The sequence below is a fragment of the Microchirus variegatus genome, assembly GCF_963457635.1.
Source record: "Microchirus variegatus genome assembly, chromosome: 5".
NCBI classification, from domain to species: Eukaryota; Metazoa; Chordata; class Actinopteri; order Pleuronectiformes; family Soleidae; genus Microchirus; species Microchirus variegatus.
Window position 1 is genome coordinate 7,058,810 of NC_139806.1, and position 20,971 is coordinate 7,079,780.

The 20,971-nt window shown below is 43.7% G+C and overlaps 1 protein-coding gene across 1 annotated transcript in view; it reads left to right on the forward strand.

The window, feature by feature from the left end:
- Positions 1 to 4,588: 4,588 nt before the first annotated feature.
- The window catches only part of cadm3 (cell adhesion molecule 3), a gene marked incomplete at its 3' end in the record, with an annotated part of 141,219 nt that continues 124,836 nt past the window's right edge, over positions 4,589 to 20,971 (forward strand). The window contains exons 1-2 of the mRNA XM_083890478.1: positions 4,589 to 4,768; positions 7,953 to 8,110. Of these exons, the coding sequence (XP_083746604.1) occupies positions 8,020 to 8,110 (91 nt within the window). The 5' untranslated portion in view covers positions 4,589 to 4,768; positions 7,953 to 8,019. The remainder of the gene's footprint in view (positions 4,769 to 7,952; positions 8,111 to 20,971) is intronic.

The window sequence follows — 20,971 nt, forward strand, 5'->3', positions numbered from 1 at the left end:
TGATAGTTTTCATACATACGCATGAATGGATTTGGACGTGTGACACGACAAACGTGGGTAAATGAAGAAGTCATTATGGATATCTGTCTCATTTTGAAAAGAAGTAGTTGAAATCCCTTCCATTGTTTTTTTTTTTTAATTATTATTATAAGAGGAGACTGAGGGAAATAAGGGAACCATGTTGTGCTGACTGGATCTCTTCCCTGTGAGCAGCAGCATCATTTCTACTACTCTGCTTCAAAGTTATTGATGTATTTGCACTGTGCCTTTGTTCCTGCGCTCAGATAATATCACCATTACGATGTTTTTAACGAGATAACGCGCGGGTAAAGCACTGGCGACGAGAGCAGAGGACTCTTGTAGAGCGCTGTAGTGTAGTCGCGGCAGCACCCCCTACCGGCCGGCGCGGGAATAACCACACGGCTGCGGTCCTGATGCTGAGGGATGCAGAGGATGCTACGAGAGGGGGAGAGGGGAGTATAAACCCGCTTTCGATCGGTTTATTTGTGCCTCGGTCTCTGTGGCGCAATGGAATAGCGCGCTGGACTTCTAATCCAGAGGCTCCGGGTTCGAGTCCCGGCAGAGATGACGGATGTGATAAATGTGGCTTTTTGAAAGTGATCAGGATAATCTATAAAGGGTTTGTTTTGGAGCTCCCCATGACAGTGAGATGCTGTCTGAGAACGCTGTTCTAGACGCTGATGCTCTGAATGGATGGAGGAGCGAAAGTGCATTACAGACTCTTACATCACTGCTGTGGTGACACATGGACCGGTCTATGAAGTGCAAATGTCACTGCTTGAATATTCAGATTTGAGCAGAAGCACATAATAGAATAGCTCTGCATGGCTTTACTGGGCCAGGCTTATTCAAGTTATTTTTTTTACTAATCAAGAATATTACTGTCGAAAATTACAGTGCAGTACCAAAAATGGTAAAACTATGTTGTAATAGGATGTATTATCATCTTATTTCCATAGTAATCCCAAGGTAATAGCTTCAAAAATATATTTTATGACATAGAAATCAGGTATGACACTGATGCAGTAGTTATCATTACCAAGTTACCTGGATATGACTTTGGGATGGTATTTTTTTGTAATATTATGTAAAAAAATGTATACTATAATATTACATCTTTATTACTGTACTATAACTGTGTCTTAGTGTAGTGTTACTATATTACTTCACTTATTATTTGGCATTAACAATAATAGGTTACATGACACCGCTTACTGTACTGTATTGCCATATGCAAAAAAATCAATTTAATTATTATTATTATTTTACAGTAAAGAAACCAGTACTGTAAAAACAATGACAGTACATTTATTTTACAGTAAAAAGATCAGTAATGTCAAAATTACAGTAAGTGAGTAAGTTACTGTCAAAGTGTGATACAGTGACTCATCTAGGTCAGTCGTCATCAGCAGCTCTAACACTTGTCTTTGTTGACAAACAGCCTCGTGTCCACATAACTTGTTTGTTCCAACTTCATTTAACTATGAATGGTTTTTCCCAAAAAAACCTCACAGCAAAACATTTGGTCGCGGATGCTCGAAAGGACAAAAAGGGGATTGCGGTGAAGTAACACAGTGTTATTTCGGACTATGTATATATGTATGTATGTATAAATATATATATATATATACGTATATGTATGTATGCATATGTATATGTATATATGTATGTATGTATATGTATATATATATGTATGTATGTATGTATATTTATATACATACACATATTATGTGTATGTATATGTATGTGTATATATATGTATGTATATATGTATGTATGTATATATATATATATATATATATATATATATATATATATATATATATATATATGTATATACCCACATATACATACATACATATATACACATAGATATACATATATATCTATGTATATATATACATATATATATATAACTGGAGGGAGAGATACACAGTTGTGTATGTGTTTCAGTCAGAAGTGGGACCTCTCTGGGAACCGTTCGAGGGCCGCTACAGTTTAGTTAATTTGGTCCTTAACATGGAGGCCCAGTTAGTTAGTTAGTTAGTTAGTTAGTTGTGTCTCTTCTTCATTTCATCTTCATGTATATAAAAAAAGGTCATAAATAATAATAATAACACAGATCCAATTTACAGAAATGTTGCGACGCTCTCGAAAAAATTGCAACAAAAACCTCAGATCTTGTTAAACGTTGAACTGAACGACCTGAGCGTTTATTTAAGTGTGGCGTAGAAAGAAAAGCGTGTTTTCATCTGACAAAAACCTGCTTGTGTTTCGTGACCTCGACTATGACTCGACCTTCTTTCTTTTTCCCAGCTTCTAAATTTATTTAACGTAAATTGTGTCAGTGAAAAGACTGAAAATCTTATCCTTGGCCTTTTTGACTGCTGTAACTCTTCAAATGAGTTGACAAATCGTATATGTTTTGATTAGTTATATATTTATTACGCGCGTAAGTGACATTTAATGGAACTATAATATCCTCGTGACAGCTCCGTCTTTACAGAACATGTGGCTATAGTCATTTCCTTTGTGGAAATCAGCTGATTGGTTGCTCCTCTAACCTCACATGGCTTTCCCCCCCCCCCCCTTCAATCCCAACTCCTGGGTTTCATTTGTGTCCCTGCTGCTGCTGCTGCTGCTGCTGCTGCTGCCGCTGCTGCTGCTGCCGCTGCTGCTGCCGCTGCTGCTGCTGCTGCTGCTGACTGGGCTGTCGTGCGGCTGCAGCCATCCATGTTTAACCCTTCCCCACGCACACATAGGACCTAATCCACCAGTAAAACTAATCCCTAATCCTCTCTGGCAAGTTCAACCTCCTCCCCATCTGCCTCCCTGGTTCCTCGGGAACCTCTTTTTACCACATGATAAAGTTTTAAAAAACATTTGCATTTAGAATATGCCCTCTCTCTGTGTGTGTGTGTGTGTTTTATCACCTTAAAAGCCATGTTTAGAACAAACACACACACACACACACACACACACACACACACACACACACACACACACACACACACACACACACACACACACAGTAAAGGCAGCAGTGTCTCACAGTGAGACGGAGTCTGCCGCACAAGGCCAAGTTCTCGCTGATATCATTACCACAGAGCAAATGATGGAGCCTGCGGTGACGAGCAGCCAGGGCCAAACTGTGAGATAGGAAAAAAAAAAAAAAAAAAAAAGCGCTGCTGTCATAATCTCCACGATAAGAAACATTAGAAGCGTGACTATCAACTTCTCGTGACCTCAGCAGCTCGCACATCTCTTATATCTTATTGTCATTAATGAGCCCACATCATTTTTTTTGTTGAATGTTAACCCCACGGATTAAGCAGTAGTTATGTGGATTTGTGTGTGTGTGTGTGTGTGTGTGTTCTTGTACTTGCGGCATACTGAGGACCAGTGAGGGTTTTTAACCAACAAAGTGAGGTCATTTTTACGGAGTGGGGACATTTTGGCCGGTCCTCACTTTGTTTTCATTCAAGTCACTTCTTTAGGTTGCTATAACATGCTTTACTGAATATGTAAAAAAAAAAAATTAAAATTTTGGACGACATAATATAGTATGACTTTTTTGTCAAAATGTGGACCCAATTTTTTTTTTCAAATTTGTTTTCAACTTTTGGACGACATAGTATCGTATGACGTTTTTGTCAAATTTTGGACCAAAAATTTGGGGTCAATTTTTTTTTTCAAATTTTGGACGACATAGTATCGTATGACGTTTTTGTCAAATTTTGGACCAAAAAATTGGGGTACATTTTTTTTTTTTCAAATTTTGGACGACAGTATCGTATGACGTTTTAGTCAAATTTTGGACAAAAAATTTTGGGTCAAATTTTTTTTTCAAATTTTGGATGATGGTATAGTATGACGTTTTTGTCAAATGTTGGGTCAAATTTTTTCTGTCAAAGATTTTTTCAAATTTTGGATGACATAAAAAAAAAATGGTACTGCAACCAGTAGTTCTTTGTAGATGTCATTCATGAAGTAGATATTTGTAATTGTCAGAAACCCAGTCCTCAGTATGCAGCAAGTACAAGAATGTGTGTGTGTGTCTATAATCTTCAGAAGGATTTCTGGTGGACACACATACTCAATAATGTAATTATTGGCTATTAAGTGCAGCAATTAGAGGGAGAGGGAGGGGTTTTACAGTCAACTTTAACCACATGAGTTGCTCCATTTAAAGTCTGATAAGGTCAAGATTTATTCACTGAGGAGTTTTATTGTGATTTTTTTTTTTTTTTTTTTTGTTGGTCAGATCACACTTTTATCTACTCCTTATTGGTGTTGCCAGTCCCAGGTCCCTGCTCTGGCCCTGTTATCCCAGTGGTTCGGGCCAAATCGTATTAAACCCCCCTCTCCTCCTCCTCCCTCCTTCTCTTTCTCTCTCCCTCCCTCCCTCCTTGTCCCCTCCTCTCTCTCTCTCTCTCTCTGTGTCTTTCAGACAGACTGTTTTTGCTGCAGTGAACGGTAGCCGTGGAGAGCGAGCGCAGGAGCCGGATAGAGACACAACAAACCGACTGAAACTGAGCAAAAAGAGAGAGAGAGAGAAAAAAAAAGAAGCAAAGACAAACAAAGGAGTCAGGCCAAGGAACTGAGGACATAATAATAACAAAGAAAGTCGATAAAAAAGCGTTTTAAAGGAGGCTCCGGACAAGCGACTGCTGCGCTTCACAGGAGAGGAAACCTTAACTGGAGAGAGCGACACCAACACTCCACACTCCGGAGGAGGAATATAACGGTGTGTGTGTGTGTGTGTGTGTGTGTGTTGATGTTGCAGTGTGTGTGTGTGCTATTGTCCAGGGTTAGTGTGGAGCCTGTAGGGCGGACAGGAGACACCTGTCACTGCTGACGCTTTTTCAGTCTCCCGGAATTTGTCTGTGCGCGCACTCTGGGTATGTGTGTGTAATCCGTTAGGAGGGGGGAAGAGCTGCGTAATCCCAGTGTTTTTTTTTATTTTAATCATCTTCTCAGAATATGTGGGTTTGTTGTCGGGCTGCCTGCGCGTCCCCGTCCCCCACTCCGACACTCCTCTCTCCCTCTCTTCCTCTCGTCCTCATCCTCCTCCTCTTTTCCTTCCCTTTCCTTTCTCCCGGCTCTGCAAATAAAACTGCGCGCTGTGCATCAGCAGCATCAGCATCAGCAGCATCAGCATCAGCAGAGTCTCTAAATCTCATCCCATCACTATATCGCACATTTGTGGAAGTGGTGAGAGAAACGCGCTCCGAGCTGGAGACTGCGCTCCCGCGCGCTCCGACGCATCGATGTAGGTGCATACATGTACCAACAGCTCTGATTATTATTTTTATTATTATCATTATTATTATAGTTATTATTCCCATGACTGTGATTATTACTGGATCCGATTACGACACCTTGTGTTTAATCTCGCCGGATTATCTCCCGTAGACGCACTTGCTTCAGTTTTTGTTTTCATTTTCCTCTCTCTCTCTCTCTCTCTCTCTCTCTCTCTCTCTCTCTCTCTCTCTCTCTCTCTCTCTCTCTCTCTCTCTCTCTCGCGATCACTCAACAGGAAGGGCTGGAGCAACAATAAACACTGCTCCCTCCTCCTCCTCCTCCTCCCTGTCCCCTCCTCCCTTTTTCCCATCCCATCCCAGCCCATGCACACACCCCCCACCACCCCCCACCCAGCCCTGCTGCTCCTCCACTCCACTGTCCCCGCCCTAACCGCCCGCCTGTCCCGCAGGCAACACTCCATCCATCCATCCATCCGCGGCTTCCACTCAGCGGGGACAATAAAGCAGCGTTTTCACAGATGGACTGAGGGCGCACTGTGGCGCAGGATACTGCTATTTTAGGGAGAGAAGGAGCGAAGGGAAGGATGGAATAAAAAAAAAGAGAGAGAGAGACTGAGCCAGTGTTAATCTTGCATCTCTCTGCTTCTTCCTCCTCTCCCTTTCCTTCTTCTCCTGCATGCATGGGCTTTGTTTTCCAATGAGTTGGAGGAGCTCGTTCATGTCCTTCATCCAAACAAGATGATGATATGACATGAAGCTGCTCATTTCCACCATGACCTGTGTGTGTGTATTTCCTGGTTTTTACATCCGTCTGATAAAATAATCACATGGTTTTTCCAGATTAGGTCAATATGTTAGCAACTATTCAAGATTGAATAGCCACCAGGGGGCGACTCTGCTGGTTGGGGAACACATTGAACACCTTATGTAGGAAATATCTTAATTCATGTTGTAACACGGTTAAAATAAGGTTATGTAGAATAAGGTGGAGGATGTGTATATAGTAAGTCTATGGGAAAATGAGTCAATTCCTCACTTGAATTACAACGTCGGTTAACATTTTCCTGATGAGTTAATGGTCTCTTTCACTTGAACGTGATGTCATTTTTGTAAACTATTCCGAATTCCCATATGAGTGGATACAAAAGTGACGCAGCGCCCTAGAAGATGTCTTTGCAACTTCATTTCAACTTGGACGTGCATGCCTTAAGTGCACTTGGTATTTTCAATCGGTCAAAAAACGTCTTACAACGGGAGTTTGTTTTGCAGCTGAAAGACGATGTCCCGTTTCCTCTGTACGCTCTTTGGTTTCCTGTCATGTTCCATCCCGTTTGCAGGACGTCTCGCTTTACTAGCGCACTGTTGCTGCTGCTGCCTCCATCTGTCTTTGACCGGAAAACAAATCACTTCCCGTGTACGGTGTGGTGAATGTTGCCAAGCAAAACGAGATCCAAAATCTGCTATACTTGGAAACACAGAGAGAGAGAGAGAGTCTGGTTTTCCGTTGGTTCCTGTTCGTACAGATCCCTCCTTTCAAAGGCTTTGTGTGCAGAGGTTTCACGAGGATACGCCAGATGTTTCATCCGCCCATGTTTGCACGGACCTACACCGAGGAATCTACGCACCGATCCGGTTTGACTCTACGTGGACCCGACGTGTCGACCGCACGTTCGCCAGTTGGTGGTGCACTCTTGTTCTGATCGAACAGAGACAATGGAGAAAATGACGGGCAAACATGGAAAATTGCATGCGGTTACTGCTTGAGGACGTCCATTGGTGCAGTCACATTTTCGACCACTTGCTTTGGGCGGATCTAGTGAGATCAATCGCTGCCACTAAAATGGAATACGAGATCAACGAGGCATGCGTGGAACTCTAGACGGATGCGAACTTTGTTAAAATATGACCACAACTGAGGCCGTATACTTAATTTTATTGATATTGTATATCACTATGGAATTCTTTGTCCTTTCTATGTATTGTGTTGTATTTTTATAAAAAAAATTTGGGTGCTTCTACCAGCACTTATCAAGACTATGACAACACAACGTGTCGATTTTAAAGGCGCCATATGTAAGAATGTGGCCAAGAACGGTTACTGCATTCAAATTCAAAATACAGAGGTCTTTTAGGTTTTAGTTTTGTGAGGTGGTTGCTCGGCAGCTGAGACTCTACTGACTGCAGTGACCGGTAGACGGCGGTAGGTGGCGCCACATGCCAAAACATGATCTCAAAACATAAACATGATTTTGCAGTCTGCAAAATATTTTTTTTAATGCAAATATTTTGGCTGTACTATTGTTGGTGAGTTCAGTTTGTTATATGAACATTATTCCTGAGTCTCAGACATATTAGGAGGATTTTATGGCCAGTTGCGTTTTTGAATGATCTGCAATGAAAATGATCGGAAACGGCAGATTAGTCCGTCCTCGTGTCTGCTCTTCAGGCTCCCTGTCATCCTCTCACCACCTGCTATTGGTCACTTTGTCAGTGTAGTAAGACGCGGGTAAAATCGATGAATAGGCCTACCCGCGCGGTAATGCGTGAGTAGTGGGTGGTCCGATCGTTTGTGAGGGGGGGGGGGGGACGGGGAAGGGGACGCAATTACAGTGTCCAGTCTGTATTGGCCTGCTTGTTTTCCTCATGCCTCTGCTCCTCTCCCTGCAGGTGACGGTCCAGAGCTCCTCTGCCCTCCTGAGGATTCAGTGAGACGGGCGGATCTGTGCAGCCGACCATGGCCTTCCCATCAGCCCCCTCCGCATTATGGAGTGTCAGCTTATTGACGGTGCTATTCGCCGCCGCGGTCCACTGCAACATCGCCTACGGTAAGCACCACTTTCGCTCTCTTTATCTGTCCGGCCTCCCATTCTCTCTATCTCGCCTGCGTCTCCCTGGGGCCCCCCTGACCTCTGCGACCCTCCCTTTCTGTCTCTGGCTGTGCCCCTTATCTGTTGACTTGAGGCCTTTTTTCAGCGTTTCCTGTTTTATGACAAGGGAACCGGAGAGCCGTTAATAAGCGCATGGGACAACCCCACCTTACCGGGACCCCAGTGGAATTTCTGTCTGTTGGTTTTTTGTGTGGAATGTGTGTGTGACGTTCACGTGATTGCAGAGCTGCACAATCACACTCACACACACACATATTTATGTTGCTATACTTGTTGGGACTTTTGGACAGCTGAACCGATGAGCTTCATCCATCCCTATCCTTTGACCACGACCAGTTCACCTCACCTTAACCCCAACCACAATTCGTCTTAAATCAAACCCAAAACTGTAATTACAGCTGCAGAAATGAGGTTTCCTCGTCATTAGGACCAGGCCTGAAAGAGTTGGTGTTTTTTTTTACCTAATTATATAACACACACACACACACAAACACACAGTCCTACGGTTTGAAGCCTAGTGGGAGGCGAAACGTCTTCAAGACACACACACACACACACATTATCTCCTTTCTTTACATAATGACATGCTCAGCATCTCACCGTCTTACGCCATTATCTGTGCTCATGCAACGTGGGGATAAGCCGCGATTGTCGTGTACTTTCTGGAAACAGCAACACAGGAGGAGGGGTGGGGGAAGTTCTCGACACCTGACAAACCCGCCATGTTGGGCCCGGGTACGAGGTGATCCGATGATGAAGTGAGCGTAGGCTGGCAATAGCAACCCGTAGAGAGGGCAAACCGCAGCCAACGGCCAAGTGTAGCAATGTGATTGGCCTTTAATCCATAGAGAATTGATTGACACAGGTAAACTCCCATTGGCATGTTTTCATTACATTACATTTGCAAATTTAATTGCGAGAGTCGAGCGTTTTTGCTGAGCGCGAGCTGGCGATGCGGCAGGTAGCGACTCGCTTCTAATGAACGTCCGCTGATTTGCATACGTGTAATGTATTCTCTGGATTCCTTGCGCCCGCTTTCGTGCACACCCACGCAGCTTCTCCAATCTGAATACATTTGCATGAGTCCACGCATGGACTGTACACACACACACACACACACACGTGTGTAGTCAGCACAAAGTGCCCGCACACGCACACGCACACGCACACACACACATATACTGTACAAACACACACATTTACTGTACTTCCATTTGATTTACCCACATCAGCTGTTTCCCACTTTCCCTTGAATTATGCATGCTTGTAATTCTGCGTGTTTGTGTGTGTGTGTGTGTGTGTGTGTGTGTGTGTGTGTGTGTGTGAAGTGTGGGGGAGTGAGGATTTGTTAACAGTGAGCTCATACTGGTCAGCGCGGTAAAGAAGTGTGAAAATACGTGGCCCGTGCCAACATTCTGGGACGAGTTTGCCGCTCGACAAATGCAAACAGAAGCCTGTTGAAGCTGTTGAAGATGAGCGATGCGCAAAAACAATCTCCAGATTGAGGTGCTGATGATGAAATATCAATTCCCCGTGTAAGATCGCTGACCCCATCCCTCCACCCCCCTCCCAGGCTGTGTAGCCTCTCATTGAAACGCATGCAGCGCTTAGTTATTTGGGCCTGAAAATGATTTTGGCTCGCACTCAGACACACGTCACATTTGATTAAGGTGTGCCCAGCAGGAGGCCTGACCATGCATGACCAATTCTTGCTTCGGTTTCACCTAGACGCTGTTTAACATTATCACGTCAGTCAAGGAAAGTAATTAAGGCCCCGGAAGTCTGACAGTGTTCAGGAGATGAGAAAACACGTCAAAGAGTGAAGTTGAGAGGAGACGGGGGGAAATGGGGACGAAGCGCTGACTTCAGAGACTTTCATGTGGTAAAATCCTCGAGGCTTTGTCCTTCTCCAGAAATACATAATCACATAATCGTTTTTTTTTTTGCAACTTTTGTGACAATAAAGTTTGGAATTAGAATCCAAGCAACGTGGGAAGACACAAATCATCAACACGAAGGTACAGTTTCATCAAGAAAAGCACAGGGCTTTGTCTCATTGGCATTAGTGCAAGAAATTCCGACAATTTATAGACTTTCTCCTCATTGGCAAAGCGGGGACCGAGCTCTACCGGGACCTCATACACAGCGCCAAGATCGGTGCCAAAGAGACAGCCGAGAGGAAGTCATATTTATATGTGAATCTTTTGTTCACCGTGCCATAGTTTGCAGAACAAAAAACGGTGATGTTGCAGCTTCGGAGGGGAATGTGTTGTGTTGTGTGTGAGCTCGACACCGCTGCTCCATCACTTATGTCTGTTCTTATTGGCCGTGCTGTTGACACAGCAGTAGAGCAGTTACAGGGATCCTTCAGGGCTTTTTTTTTTTCGTTTGTTTTTAAGTGCAGGATGTGTGAGATACTGCTACATTATCATCACTGACTTCACTGAGCACACCACAGTATGTGGACACATGCTTCTTCTTTTTTTTATCGATAACATGGCACGCCTGCAGGGGAAGAAGTAAACGTTTGCAACACCAAAGTCCATTTAGAAAAATCAGTGCTGGGACACCATGAGCTGCTGGTCTACTGCTTGTGCATCTTTATGTAAATCAACATAAAGGATTAGAAACACAGAATTCACACAAATACGTGTTTGAACTTATTGATGGAGGCAGCAGCGGATCAACAACGCTCATGAAATGTGATGTTAAATCTGTGGTTTTCTCTATAGAGTTTGGTGAGGGCAGTGAGCTGTTTACAAATTTCAGTTTCCAGCCAGAAAAAGTGTCTTATATTTTCTTAAGGTATCTTAGTCTTAGGCAGAAGTACATTTTATTAGGTGAGCCTTTTGCTAAGTGGCTAAAATCTAGTGGTGGGCACGTTAACGCCGGTTAACGCACGTCTTTTTCTGGTCAGTCGTCATGGAAACGGCGTCATGCGTTAACGTTGTCGCCGTTTCCATGACGACTGACCAGAAAAAGACGTGCGTGGCGTCATGTTTACGTGACTCCCGATTGTTAAAGGTGCATTATGTAATAAATCTAAAGCAACTGGCCATAAAATCCTCCTAATATGTCACAGAGACTCAGGAATAATGTTCATATAACAAACTGAACTCACCGACAACAACAGTACAGACAAAATATTTGCATTAAAAAAAATATTTTGCAGACTGCAAATCATGTTTATGTTTTGAAATCATGTTTTGGCATGTGGCGCCACCTACCGCCGTCTACCAATCATTGCAGTCAGTAGAGTCTCAGCTGCCGAGCAACCACGGGTTGCCAGTTACGTCAGAAAACAAAACCTAAAAGTATTTTGAATTTGAATGTAGTAACCTTTTTGGCCATATTCTTACATATGGCACCTTTAAAATGAGTCTCTAAAGTAACGCTAAACTTTAAAAACAGAGGCACACATATGCAGTACACAGGTACGCCGGTTGTTTGTAGCGCTGCTCTTTACCTTTAATAAAACAGACCGCTAAAGCAGCTAACACAGCTAATGCAGCTAACTGCTAAACGGTGCCAGGGCCGTACCTATGTTCCCCGGGTCCTATGTTCCCCCCTTTGTATGTGACCAGGGAACATCAAACCTTTTTTCTGGGGAACATAGGACCTTTTTTTGGGAAAAACAGGGAACATAGGACCCGGGGAACATAGGTACGACCCATGGATGTATTATATGAACTGGATAGAGCTCCGCCCCTTGCTTCCGTTCATTCCTATGAAGCTGCTCACCCAGCGCATATGCCAAAAAAGTTTTTGACTTCCGCGTTTATTTCCGGGTTACAGGGCCCATAGAGCATGCGCAGTAGTGTCGCTACCATATAAAGATCTATAAAAGCCCGTGTCCATGTCTCGAGGTGTCCTGTGGACACTTTTACAGGCGTCTCTTTTACTATTGCGGTCAATGGTAAAATTGCTTTTGGACTCCATGGGGTTTTCTGTTGCAGTACCCACAGTGGCCACCATGTAAAACAATTGTCTTCAAGGCAGAGGGGACGGTGGTCTATCCAGTTCATATTATACATCCATGGTACGACCCCAACGGTGCCTGGACTCCGGTTGTCACGGCACGTAAACATGACGTCATGCGCGTCTTTTTCCGGTCAGTCGTTATGGAAACGGCGTCATGCGTTAACCTAGCGCCCACCTCTACTGAAAACCGTTTTTTTTATTCCTGTCCCTGCCGGCAGCCATGTTATCAGTGGAAGCTAATGTCCAGTTCCCAGGTTATTTGGTGGAAACGGCGGTGCCCTGCGGCAACGCGCTCGGCCGAGTCGATATCAATAATGTGTCAATACCGCATTCAACCACACTTCAAAAAAACCCCCCGAACCATCCCTCTGAGTAGCAGATGATGGAGGAAGGGTGGGGCGGTGAGATAATGGCGTCATAAACGAGGCCTCCGCACTCAGAGGCCGTGAAACACAAGAGTCTACTTAGCATAAATAATTCACTGTTATGTATCAGAGAGGAAAAAAAAAGGATTAGCTCAGCAAATCAATGTGAGAGCAGATGAGGCATCAAAGTGCGGCTCTGCCCGTCACTGCTGTGCTCTTGAATTAAAAACATTGCAGACTGTTTGTCTTTTTTTTTTCATCGTCAGAAGAGGGAAGTGAGGGGAAAAGGTTACAGCAAGTGAGTGATTATTACACATAAACCAACAAGGCTGCATGACGCAACCATCTTTTCCACTGCATCCGATGCTTGTTAAATTGGGGCAAAAAAAACCATTGTAAACATTGCCAGACACAATTAAAGTGCAGACAAAGAGTTGAATCATATTACGAAACAGGTGGAGTCGGCCCAGCATCTGGCAATGATGCTCAGTTATTAAAAAGAAAGAGAAATAGTTACATCAAACACCGAAGAAGACAGGAGCGCTCGATTATTGGTTCAGGAGCTTAGACTTGACATCATCGCCAGTTCAGCACCTGTCATACGTTTTGAGGATTAGTGGACGGTCCTCTGCATTAAACATCTTTAGTGTCACATCATCAACACATTGTTTGGATGGACGTGTAAACTTCGGGAACCATAGTGTGAAAAAAACACAAGCTGTATCAGCTCTCAGTGAAACTTCATGGTGGTTTAAAAGTACAATGTGCGATTAAAGGGTGTATAGGTAGGACATGTATTATAAGTAGTGCTTCTTTTTCCATGACGACTGACCAGAAAAAGACGCGAATGACGCCATGTTTACGCGCCGCGACACCGGAGTCCGGGCACCGTTTACCAGTTAGCTCCGTTAGCTGTGTTAGCTCCTTTTAGCGCCGGTTGCGCGCTAACAGTGGAACTGGAGCGGTCTGTTTATTAAACAAAAAGAGCAGCGCTACAAATAACCAGCGTACCCGTGTTACTGCGTATGTGTGCCTCTGTTTTAAAGTTTAGCACTACTTTAGAGACTCATTTTAACAAGCGGGAGTCACGTAAACATGACGTCATGTGCGCTTCTTTTTCCGGTCGGTTGTCATGGAAACGTGTCATGCATTAATGCCGTTAACGTTTGACAGCACTAATTGTAAGTCGTCATTCGAAATGACAAACGTATTCACAATTTAAACATGTATTTGCAGTGTTTTGGTCTGTTGCGCCACCCAGTTACATCTGCCCGAGAACGCAGCTCGTAGCATTTTGATATCTTAGCGATACCTGCGAGCTGCAGCTATGGGTCAGAAAGCCTCACTTCCCCTCTCAAAAATGTCTCCACCAGAGGAGGAGAAATAGATGGATCAGCGACACAGAAGCGTTCAAACATACACATCTGAAAGCAAAGAAGACGTTGTGTGAACGACAGGTGTGCAGGTGTACATTAGCCACGGTTAGTTCACTCTGTCACACAGGCTATTGGTGGCTATTTTAAGCATGTAGCGTCCGTTATTGTCGCCTCGTTGTCTCTTCTCGTCACGCGATCGTTCTCCACCGCTGTCACTTAGCTGCTGCTGCTTTCACTATCGATCTCCACCTGTTGCTGACGTGTGAAAATTAACCAAACGGGTTCAGGTATGTTCTCTGTGTGTCGTTGCATGAATGCGGTGTAGTTCATAAACTTTCCGTGAGTGGCAGCCCCATCTTCTCCATCGTTTTTGAATTTGGAGTCACTGTCTGTTATGTTTTTTTTTTTGGGGGGGGGGATTTATGTATGACTAGGCTGCCTCAGAGCGAGTGTAGCAGACACTAATTGCGTGCCAGTCGACATATCCATTTCCACAGCTGGATGTGCAGCCATGCGGATTGTAAAGCGCCTCTCAGAAGGGCACAGATTAGGCATGCAATTGGCCGGCTGCGCCCCGGTTCTGTGCAGCTTGACCCACTTACCTCGGAGCCGAGTGCGCAGGGTCTGTGAGCGGCGCGCCGTACGTGGGCATCCAATCAGCCACCTGACTCCACAGGACGCTGACCCCCCAGGAACCTGGGAGACTGTATTCGCGACAACAAGAAATGCGTCGAATAGTTTATTTACCGCGCAACAAGTGCCTCGCTGCTCAGAATGACTGAATGAAGCCTGATTCTTCCAGCTGAGGCAAAGAAGGATTAAAGGATGGCAGCAGCGCGGATCAGTCGCGGCGCGGTTAGATTTACAGGCGGGAGTCGCTCCGCATGTGCGCGCTTCATTTTTTTAACCCTGACACAACAACAGAATAGGCTAATTTCCCACTCGACCTGCTCTTTCTTGCTGGCTCCACGCCCACTTCCTGTGTGTGTGCTTCTGTTGTTTACTGCGACTTCCTGTGTGCCAAGATGGAGAAGCATTTGGCTAATACACAGTGTGGCTAGCATACAATAGCAGTAGGCGGTTTGGATGGGAGGCCACTGCCTGTTAACAAGGCTGACTGATAAGCAGTGACTCATTAACAAGCCGAGGTACAGAGAGCCTGGGGGAATTACCGCCTAGCCACTGTGACATTAATAAGAGGCCTAAGCTATTTTTCCATTTTGGCTCTGCTGGCAGAGAGCTAAACCAGTGGTTTCCAATCTCGACCCTGGCTATTTACCGGCTCCGCTGCTTCTCCATTTGTTTCAGCGGCTGGTGTAACGCTGTCTGATTTTGAGTGAGGAAGATCGGTATTGTCAGGGTGAGCTGTAGGTAATGACATCTGCTGCTTTAGTGGAGAACCAGATTCCGCTCATTAGTTTTTCTGCAGATTCATTCCGCAACATCTGGGGGTCCAATTAATTTTTCCTCACACTGATCATGCCAATTAATTAGCAATATGTCTGTTTAAAAAAAAAAAAAAAAGATCATTGTGCACCCAAGATCTCTATCCACGACATAGTTTCACCTAGGGGCTGTCACATGTTGTGTCTTTTGTGCACAGAGGACTCATCCACCAACCTGCCTTTCCCCAAGAGTGTCTGGGAACTATGGTTACATAACACAAAAACGCTTCCTTGTTCATTTCCTCCTTCTTTTTGTCTTTAGGTTTATGCACCTGCTTTACAAAGGTGGGCGATGTTCTTCTTCGTTTTGTGTTGTAAGCTTCCGCTTCACAATGCCGAGCACACGTCCATTTGGGCTGTTGTCAAAACATCAATTCCCTAAGCTAGGCCCTTGCATAAAGTACAGTACAAAATGAAAGGCTTATTCAAAAGATACAAAACAATAAAAGTGAGCGCACACTTATACCAACACACGTTAATATGTTGTGTATTCAATTTCAACCAATAAACCGAGACGGATGCACTTAAAAAATGAAAGCAATGGAACTGTAACACACATATATTTCAATGTTTTTTCTGCAGTTGCACCAAAAAAAAAACACACAAATTTTTTTTTTTTCAAATGCAGCTTACAGAGCCTCTTTGAATACGAGGGCCAAAAAAGTAGGCCAAACTGTTTTTTTTTTATCCACTCTGAAATAAGCTACTTCACATCATCATTTACTGCATTTTCTTTGCATTTCAAGGATAGCGAGTTTTTCTTCATCGGGCAGCAAGGCAGGAGATAGGGTGTTCATGTATTTCTTGGTTTAATGTTAATGCAGCAGGGCTACATCGATGTTCGCTGTCATCTTAGACATTCACGGGTTTCGTTTGCTTAGTAATGACAGACGCGTCCGAAAGACGCGTTCCCCCTGTCGACGTCTAAAATACAGCAAGAACAACAACGCAAACCTCAAAACAACCATCTCTTAGCAGAATGTATAATCCAAAGCTGTGTTGCGCCTTTTGTCTTGTGGGTGTTATTATTCTCTGATCCTTTAAGTGTTTTTGTCATCCCCATCATTTGGGATTATAAACTGGATCCCGATTGGTCGGCATTTGTTTGCGACGGAATTTCACATCTGGCAGAAAACCAATTATTTCTCCTGTTCATCATGCCGATTAATTAAGGCGCTGTGGCTGATTGATTAAACTCCCCGACAAAGCTCTAACTATGAGCACCAGACCCCACTGGGATGATTTGCACGACACAGTTACGCCCGTTTTGCCGCGTCTTTATACGCTGTATCTCTCTCCAAAGACATGCTCAAACATCACATGTGCGGTGAGTGGCAGCAAGACAAACGCGGCTGCTCGACAAGGCACGAGTGGTGTTGATAAGTGTTGTCGTCGGGGCTAAATTAAGCGGAATTAAAAATGCGGCGGCGGCGGCGAGACAGAATCATCGGAGGAATCTGGAGCACCCGAATAAGTCTCCATTAGACCTCATCAGCGTGAGGCCCGATCTCACACACCCAGTCCTCCTAACTTGCAGGCAGCGTGCGACATCAGAGCAGATCCATCCGTGCTTTCTTTCTACCGTCATAATAACAACGGCGAATGCAAGATTTTCGAGAGAGAAGTGCTCTTGATGTTTAGCGGTATCACTCTTTCGGCTCGCTCTCAGGTTGCGCTTAAAAGACGCATCGCTCTGCAGTCGACAAAATTAGAGGTCCCAGCGCGTTTCCAGAGCTGTCAGCAATAAACCATCACTTCACACAAACACACCGCTGATTAAACAAAAAAACCCCAACAACAACAACAACAGCAACAACAACACTGGCCTTGGAATGAATTAATTCACCTCATTTTCAACAAGAGCCCTTTATTATCGCGCCGCACACTCAAACTGGCTCTTCCTTTGATCAGAGCCTTCACTCTCCGCAGCTCCTACCCTGCCTCCTCTTTTGCTCTTCCGTTATCTGCTTGAATTCTCCAGTGGGGTTGTTTTAATTGATTGCTTTGGGGGGGGGGGGAGAAAAAAAAATCACCCATCCTGTCATTGGCGCATGGCTGGTCAGTCAGACTGAGGGCCTTCCTGGAAAGGTGTATCTGTTAGTTATAAACCCCATCATGGAGCCGTGTGAAACTGCAGCTATGATACTGTATTGGTCGGACGACACAGACGCTCAAGGCTGTGAAGCGCAGCGTTTGTGTGTGTGTTTTTTTTCTTTCTTTTTTTCGAGTGTGTGTGTGTGCGCGCTGAGGGTTCTCCCCAAGCACAGGAGCTCCACCAGTAAAAAGAGTGGAGGAATGCTCTTGTTTATCACGTCTTCTTGATGATGCCATCACTTCAGCTGGTGGGTGAGTGTGTGTCTGCGAGGGCGTCTTATCACTGATCCCATAAAGGCATTTTAATACACCTGTGATCTATCGTGGGAATTCTCCCTGTAGTTTGTTTTCTGCTGAAGATATCACTGCCCATACACACTCACTGTACCTCTTATGTCACCATGTATGGCCATACCTATGTATATATATATATATATATATATATATAATCTCGATTGTAAATCGAATATTGATCGAAAATTACGTCACTTGTGTTGTGTTTGTAGAGATAGTAGCTCTCTGATCTCTCTGTTTCTCTCTCTATATATATTTCATTTTATCTATCTATCTATCTATCTATCTATCTATCTATCTATCTATCTATCTATCTATCTATCTATCTATCTATCTATCTATCTATCTATCTATCTATCTATCTATCTATCTATCTATCTATCTATCTATCTATCTATCTATCTATCTATCTATCTATCTATCCACATAGTTTTTAATGTATTTATTGACATTAGCATAATCAAAATCTTGGTATAGTGTCACAGTGACTCAGTGGAGTTCATTTACAGTGTCACTGCACCGCTGCACAGTCACACTACACAACGCCGCGACTACAACGCTCCCCGAATGCGTCTGCTATTAAAACGCAGTCTGTATTATTGAAATGCCCTTTGCATAATACAGTACCTGGCATTTGGTGTATGCGTTTTTCGTCGTCAATTTGCAACCGGATTGGATTTGTCATGCGCGCAATGCAAAGCGAGCGAGCGAGGGAGTGGAATTTGGGAGGCTGCATTATCAACAAGAACAACGGCGGGCGGGTGTAGGATCATTAGACCTGATGCTACACAGAACGGGTTTACTTTTCATTGAAGTGGAAAAGGTCGTCTTTTATGAGTCTTTCCTGGGAGGCAACAAAAAAACGATGACGTGTGGTTTTTTTTTTTCGCTGAAGTTTGCAGCAGCTATTGTAACTGCTGGGGAAGAAGGAGTGCGGTGGTGGAAGTGTCCGCGGACAAGACGAGTTGAGCGTAAAACCCTTGTAGTGAATTTAGACTTTTCTGCACCGTGTGCAAGTCGTGAAATGGGAATGCACTCTGTGTGGACTGCAATTACACTTGGCTGAGGTTGGCAGCGCTCTACAGGTGCTCTACAGCAGTGTTTCCCAAAAGTGTTACACAGGGACCCTTTTTTTTTGGAGATGACTTACTATCTACAGATTTATGCGCAATGTAACATTTCTGAAACAACTAATGTTATTCAAATATGGTAAACCAGCCATTGCCGGGATATCTGTTTTTTTATAAATGATTTACAACGTAATACTTTACATAGTGTTTAATCATTAAAGAAAGGCAAATTTATGTGGTGTCTCCAAAGAAATCTCTGGTGACTTATCTGTTGGCCGCCTACCTGCAAAAAATAAGAGGACATTTGCCAGTACAGACGCTGATGTTTATCGCAATTATCATTTGTTTTCTTTCTCAAGCCTGATTTATTCTCCTTCGCTTGACACCTTTAATGGCATATTGTCTAGTAATTATTACGCATCATGCTGAGATGACGGGTTGGAACAAACAGAGGACTCTTATGCTGAACGCTGCTTCAGTTTTCAAAAGTAAAAGGTGCGCTATGGCTGGTTTGTTTATGGCATTGGTTCTCAAAGTGCGGCCCGGGGGCCAATGGCGGCCCGCAGAAACATTTCTGGCGGCCCGCAATAAATTACAGGAGCTACTAAGCTTGTTAAAGTTTATTGGACATTACTGGATACAGACCAATAAGTGTAAACAAAAATACTGGGTATTTACCTGGTTTCTATATGGTGAATTTTAGTGTATTATTGGGTTATAAGCTGGTAATAAGCAGGTAGCTACAGCCCCCAATTACTAGCTATTTACCCAGTAAATATATGGTAACAGAAATGTGTTACTTGGTATTAACCTGTAATTAGAAGGTAAGAACAATGGCCAAAATACTGGGTAATTACCCAGTAAATTATTAAGCGTTATTATATTAACACTTATATTACTTAACGCTAAACTGTAGAACTGCAATCTGGTCATTAAAATGATTACAAATGGGATTTCTTTCTGGGTTTTTTTTCCTTTGGTGACCCTCAGTCCAATGTTGGGTTCCTAAATTGGCCCTCAGGTATCAAAACATTTGAGAACCCCTGGTTTATGGCAACCGTCCTGAAAAAGAAATGGACAAAAGTAGTGTAGTGGAGTTATGTTTTGTACAAGTTGATTTTAAATCCCTCAACAGCATTTTTTCAAATCCAGAATTTGACACAGATAAATACGCAGATGGCAGCGATCAGAATGACATGCCGTGAAGCGGCTGAACGAGGAGGACAGTGTGCGGTTACACGGAGACGATTGGAACATTTTGCCGGAGCATAAATTTACAAACGTTACGCGACTCATTAAGTTTTGTTGAGCGACAATTATCGAGAGTGTCGAGCAACGGATTATGAATCCGGCTCAACTGACAAAAACGTGGCTGAACAAGCGGCAGCAAAGGCTCTGAATGTCAGGGTTTTTCTGGCGGGGTTGGATTCAAGTTTCATAAATTTCGGTATAATATTGCGGGATGTGTGGGATTGTTCGTGAACGTGAAGAGATGACGGACGGAAAACCAGATTTTAACAAACTTTGACACACACACAACAAATATAAAGAGTTTTGAATCTCTGTTCAGAGCCCAAACTCAGATTTAGCGCCACCTTCCTCAGGCCATGACGTGAAGCCACACTTTTAGAAATAAAAGTGCTAAGTAGAACCATATAAGGTTCTTCGGCTTGTCCTCATAGGAGAACCCTTCTTGGCTCCAGGTAGAACCTTTTTAAAAGGGTTCCACCAGGAATCCTTCATTCAGGAAAGGGGTTTTAAAGGGTTCTCTGGATCTAAATGGTTCTTACTGGAACCATTATTGTTACCAAGAACTTGAAAAACCCTTTCTTTGGGAAAGGTTTTTTGGTTCCAGGTAGAACCTCAGCCCTTGCAGAAGGACCCTTTTGGAACCCTTATTTCTAAGAGTGCAGGTTCATGATCATGTTAGCGGGTTACGGAGTTTTTTTTTTATTTTTTTTTTTCTAGTAAAAGATGAAGACAAATAGATTTGCCTGTGCTTTAGTTAAGGCCCTAAAAAGTCACCTGAGCTCTTTCGTCTCCTCTGTGGCTCGCGGCGACTTTTCTGCTCGGCTGTGATGCATTCAGCGACACTCGTAAAATCCACCCCTTCGTTAAAATCGGGCTCAGGCTCATGATGAGTCAATTCATAAGTCAGGGTTGGGGTATTAGT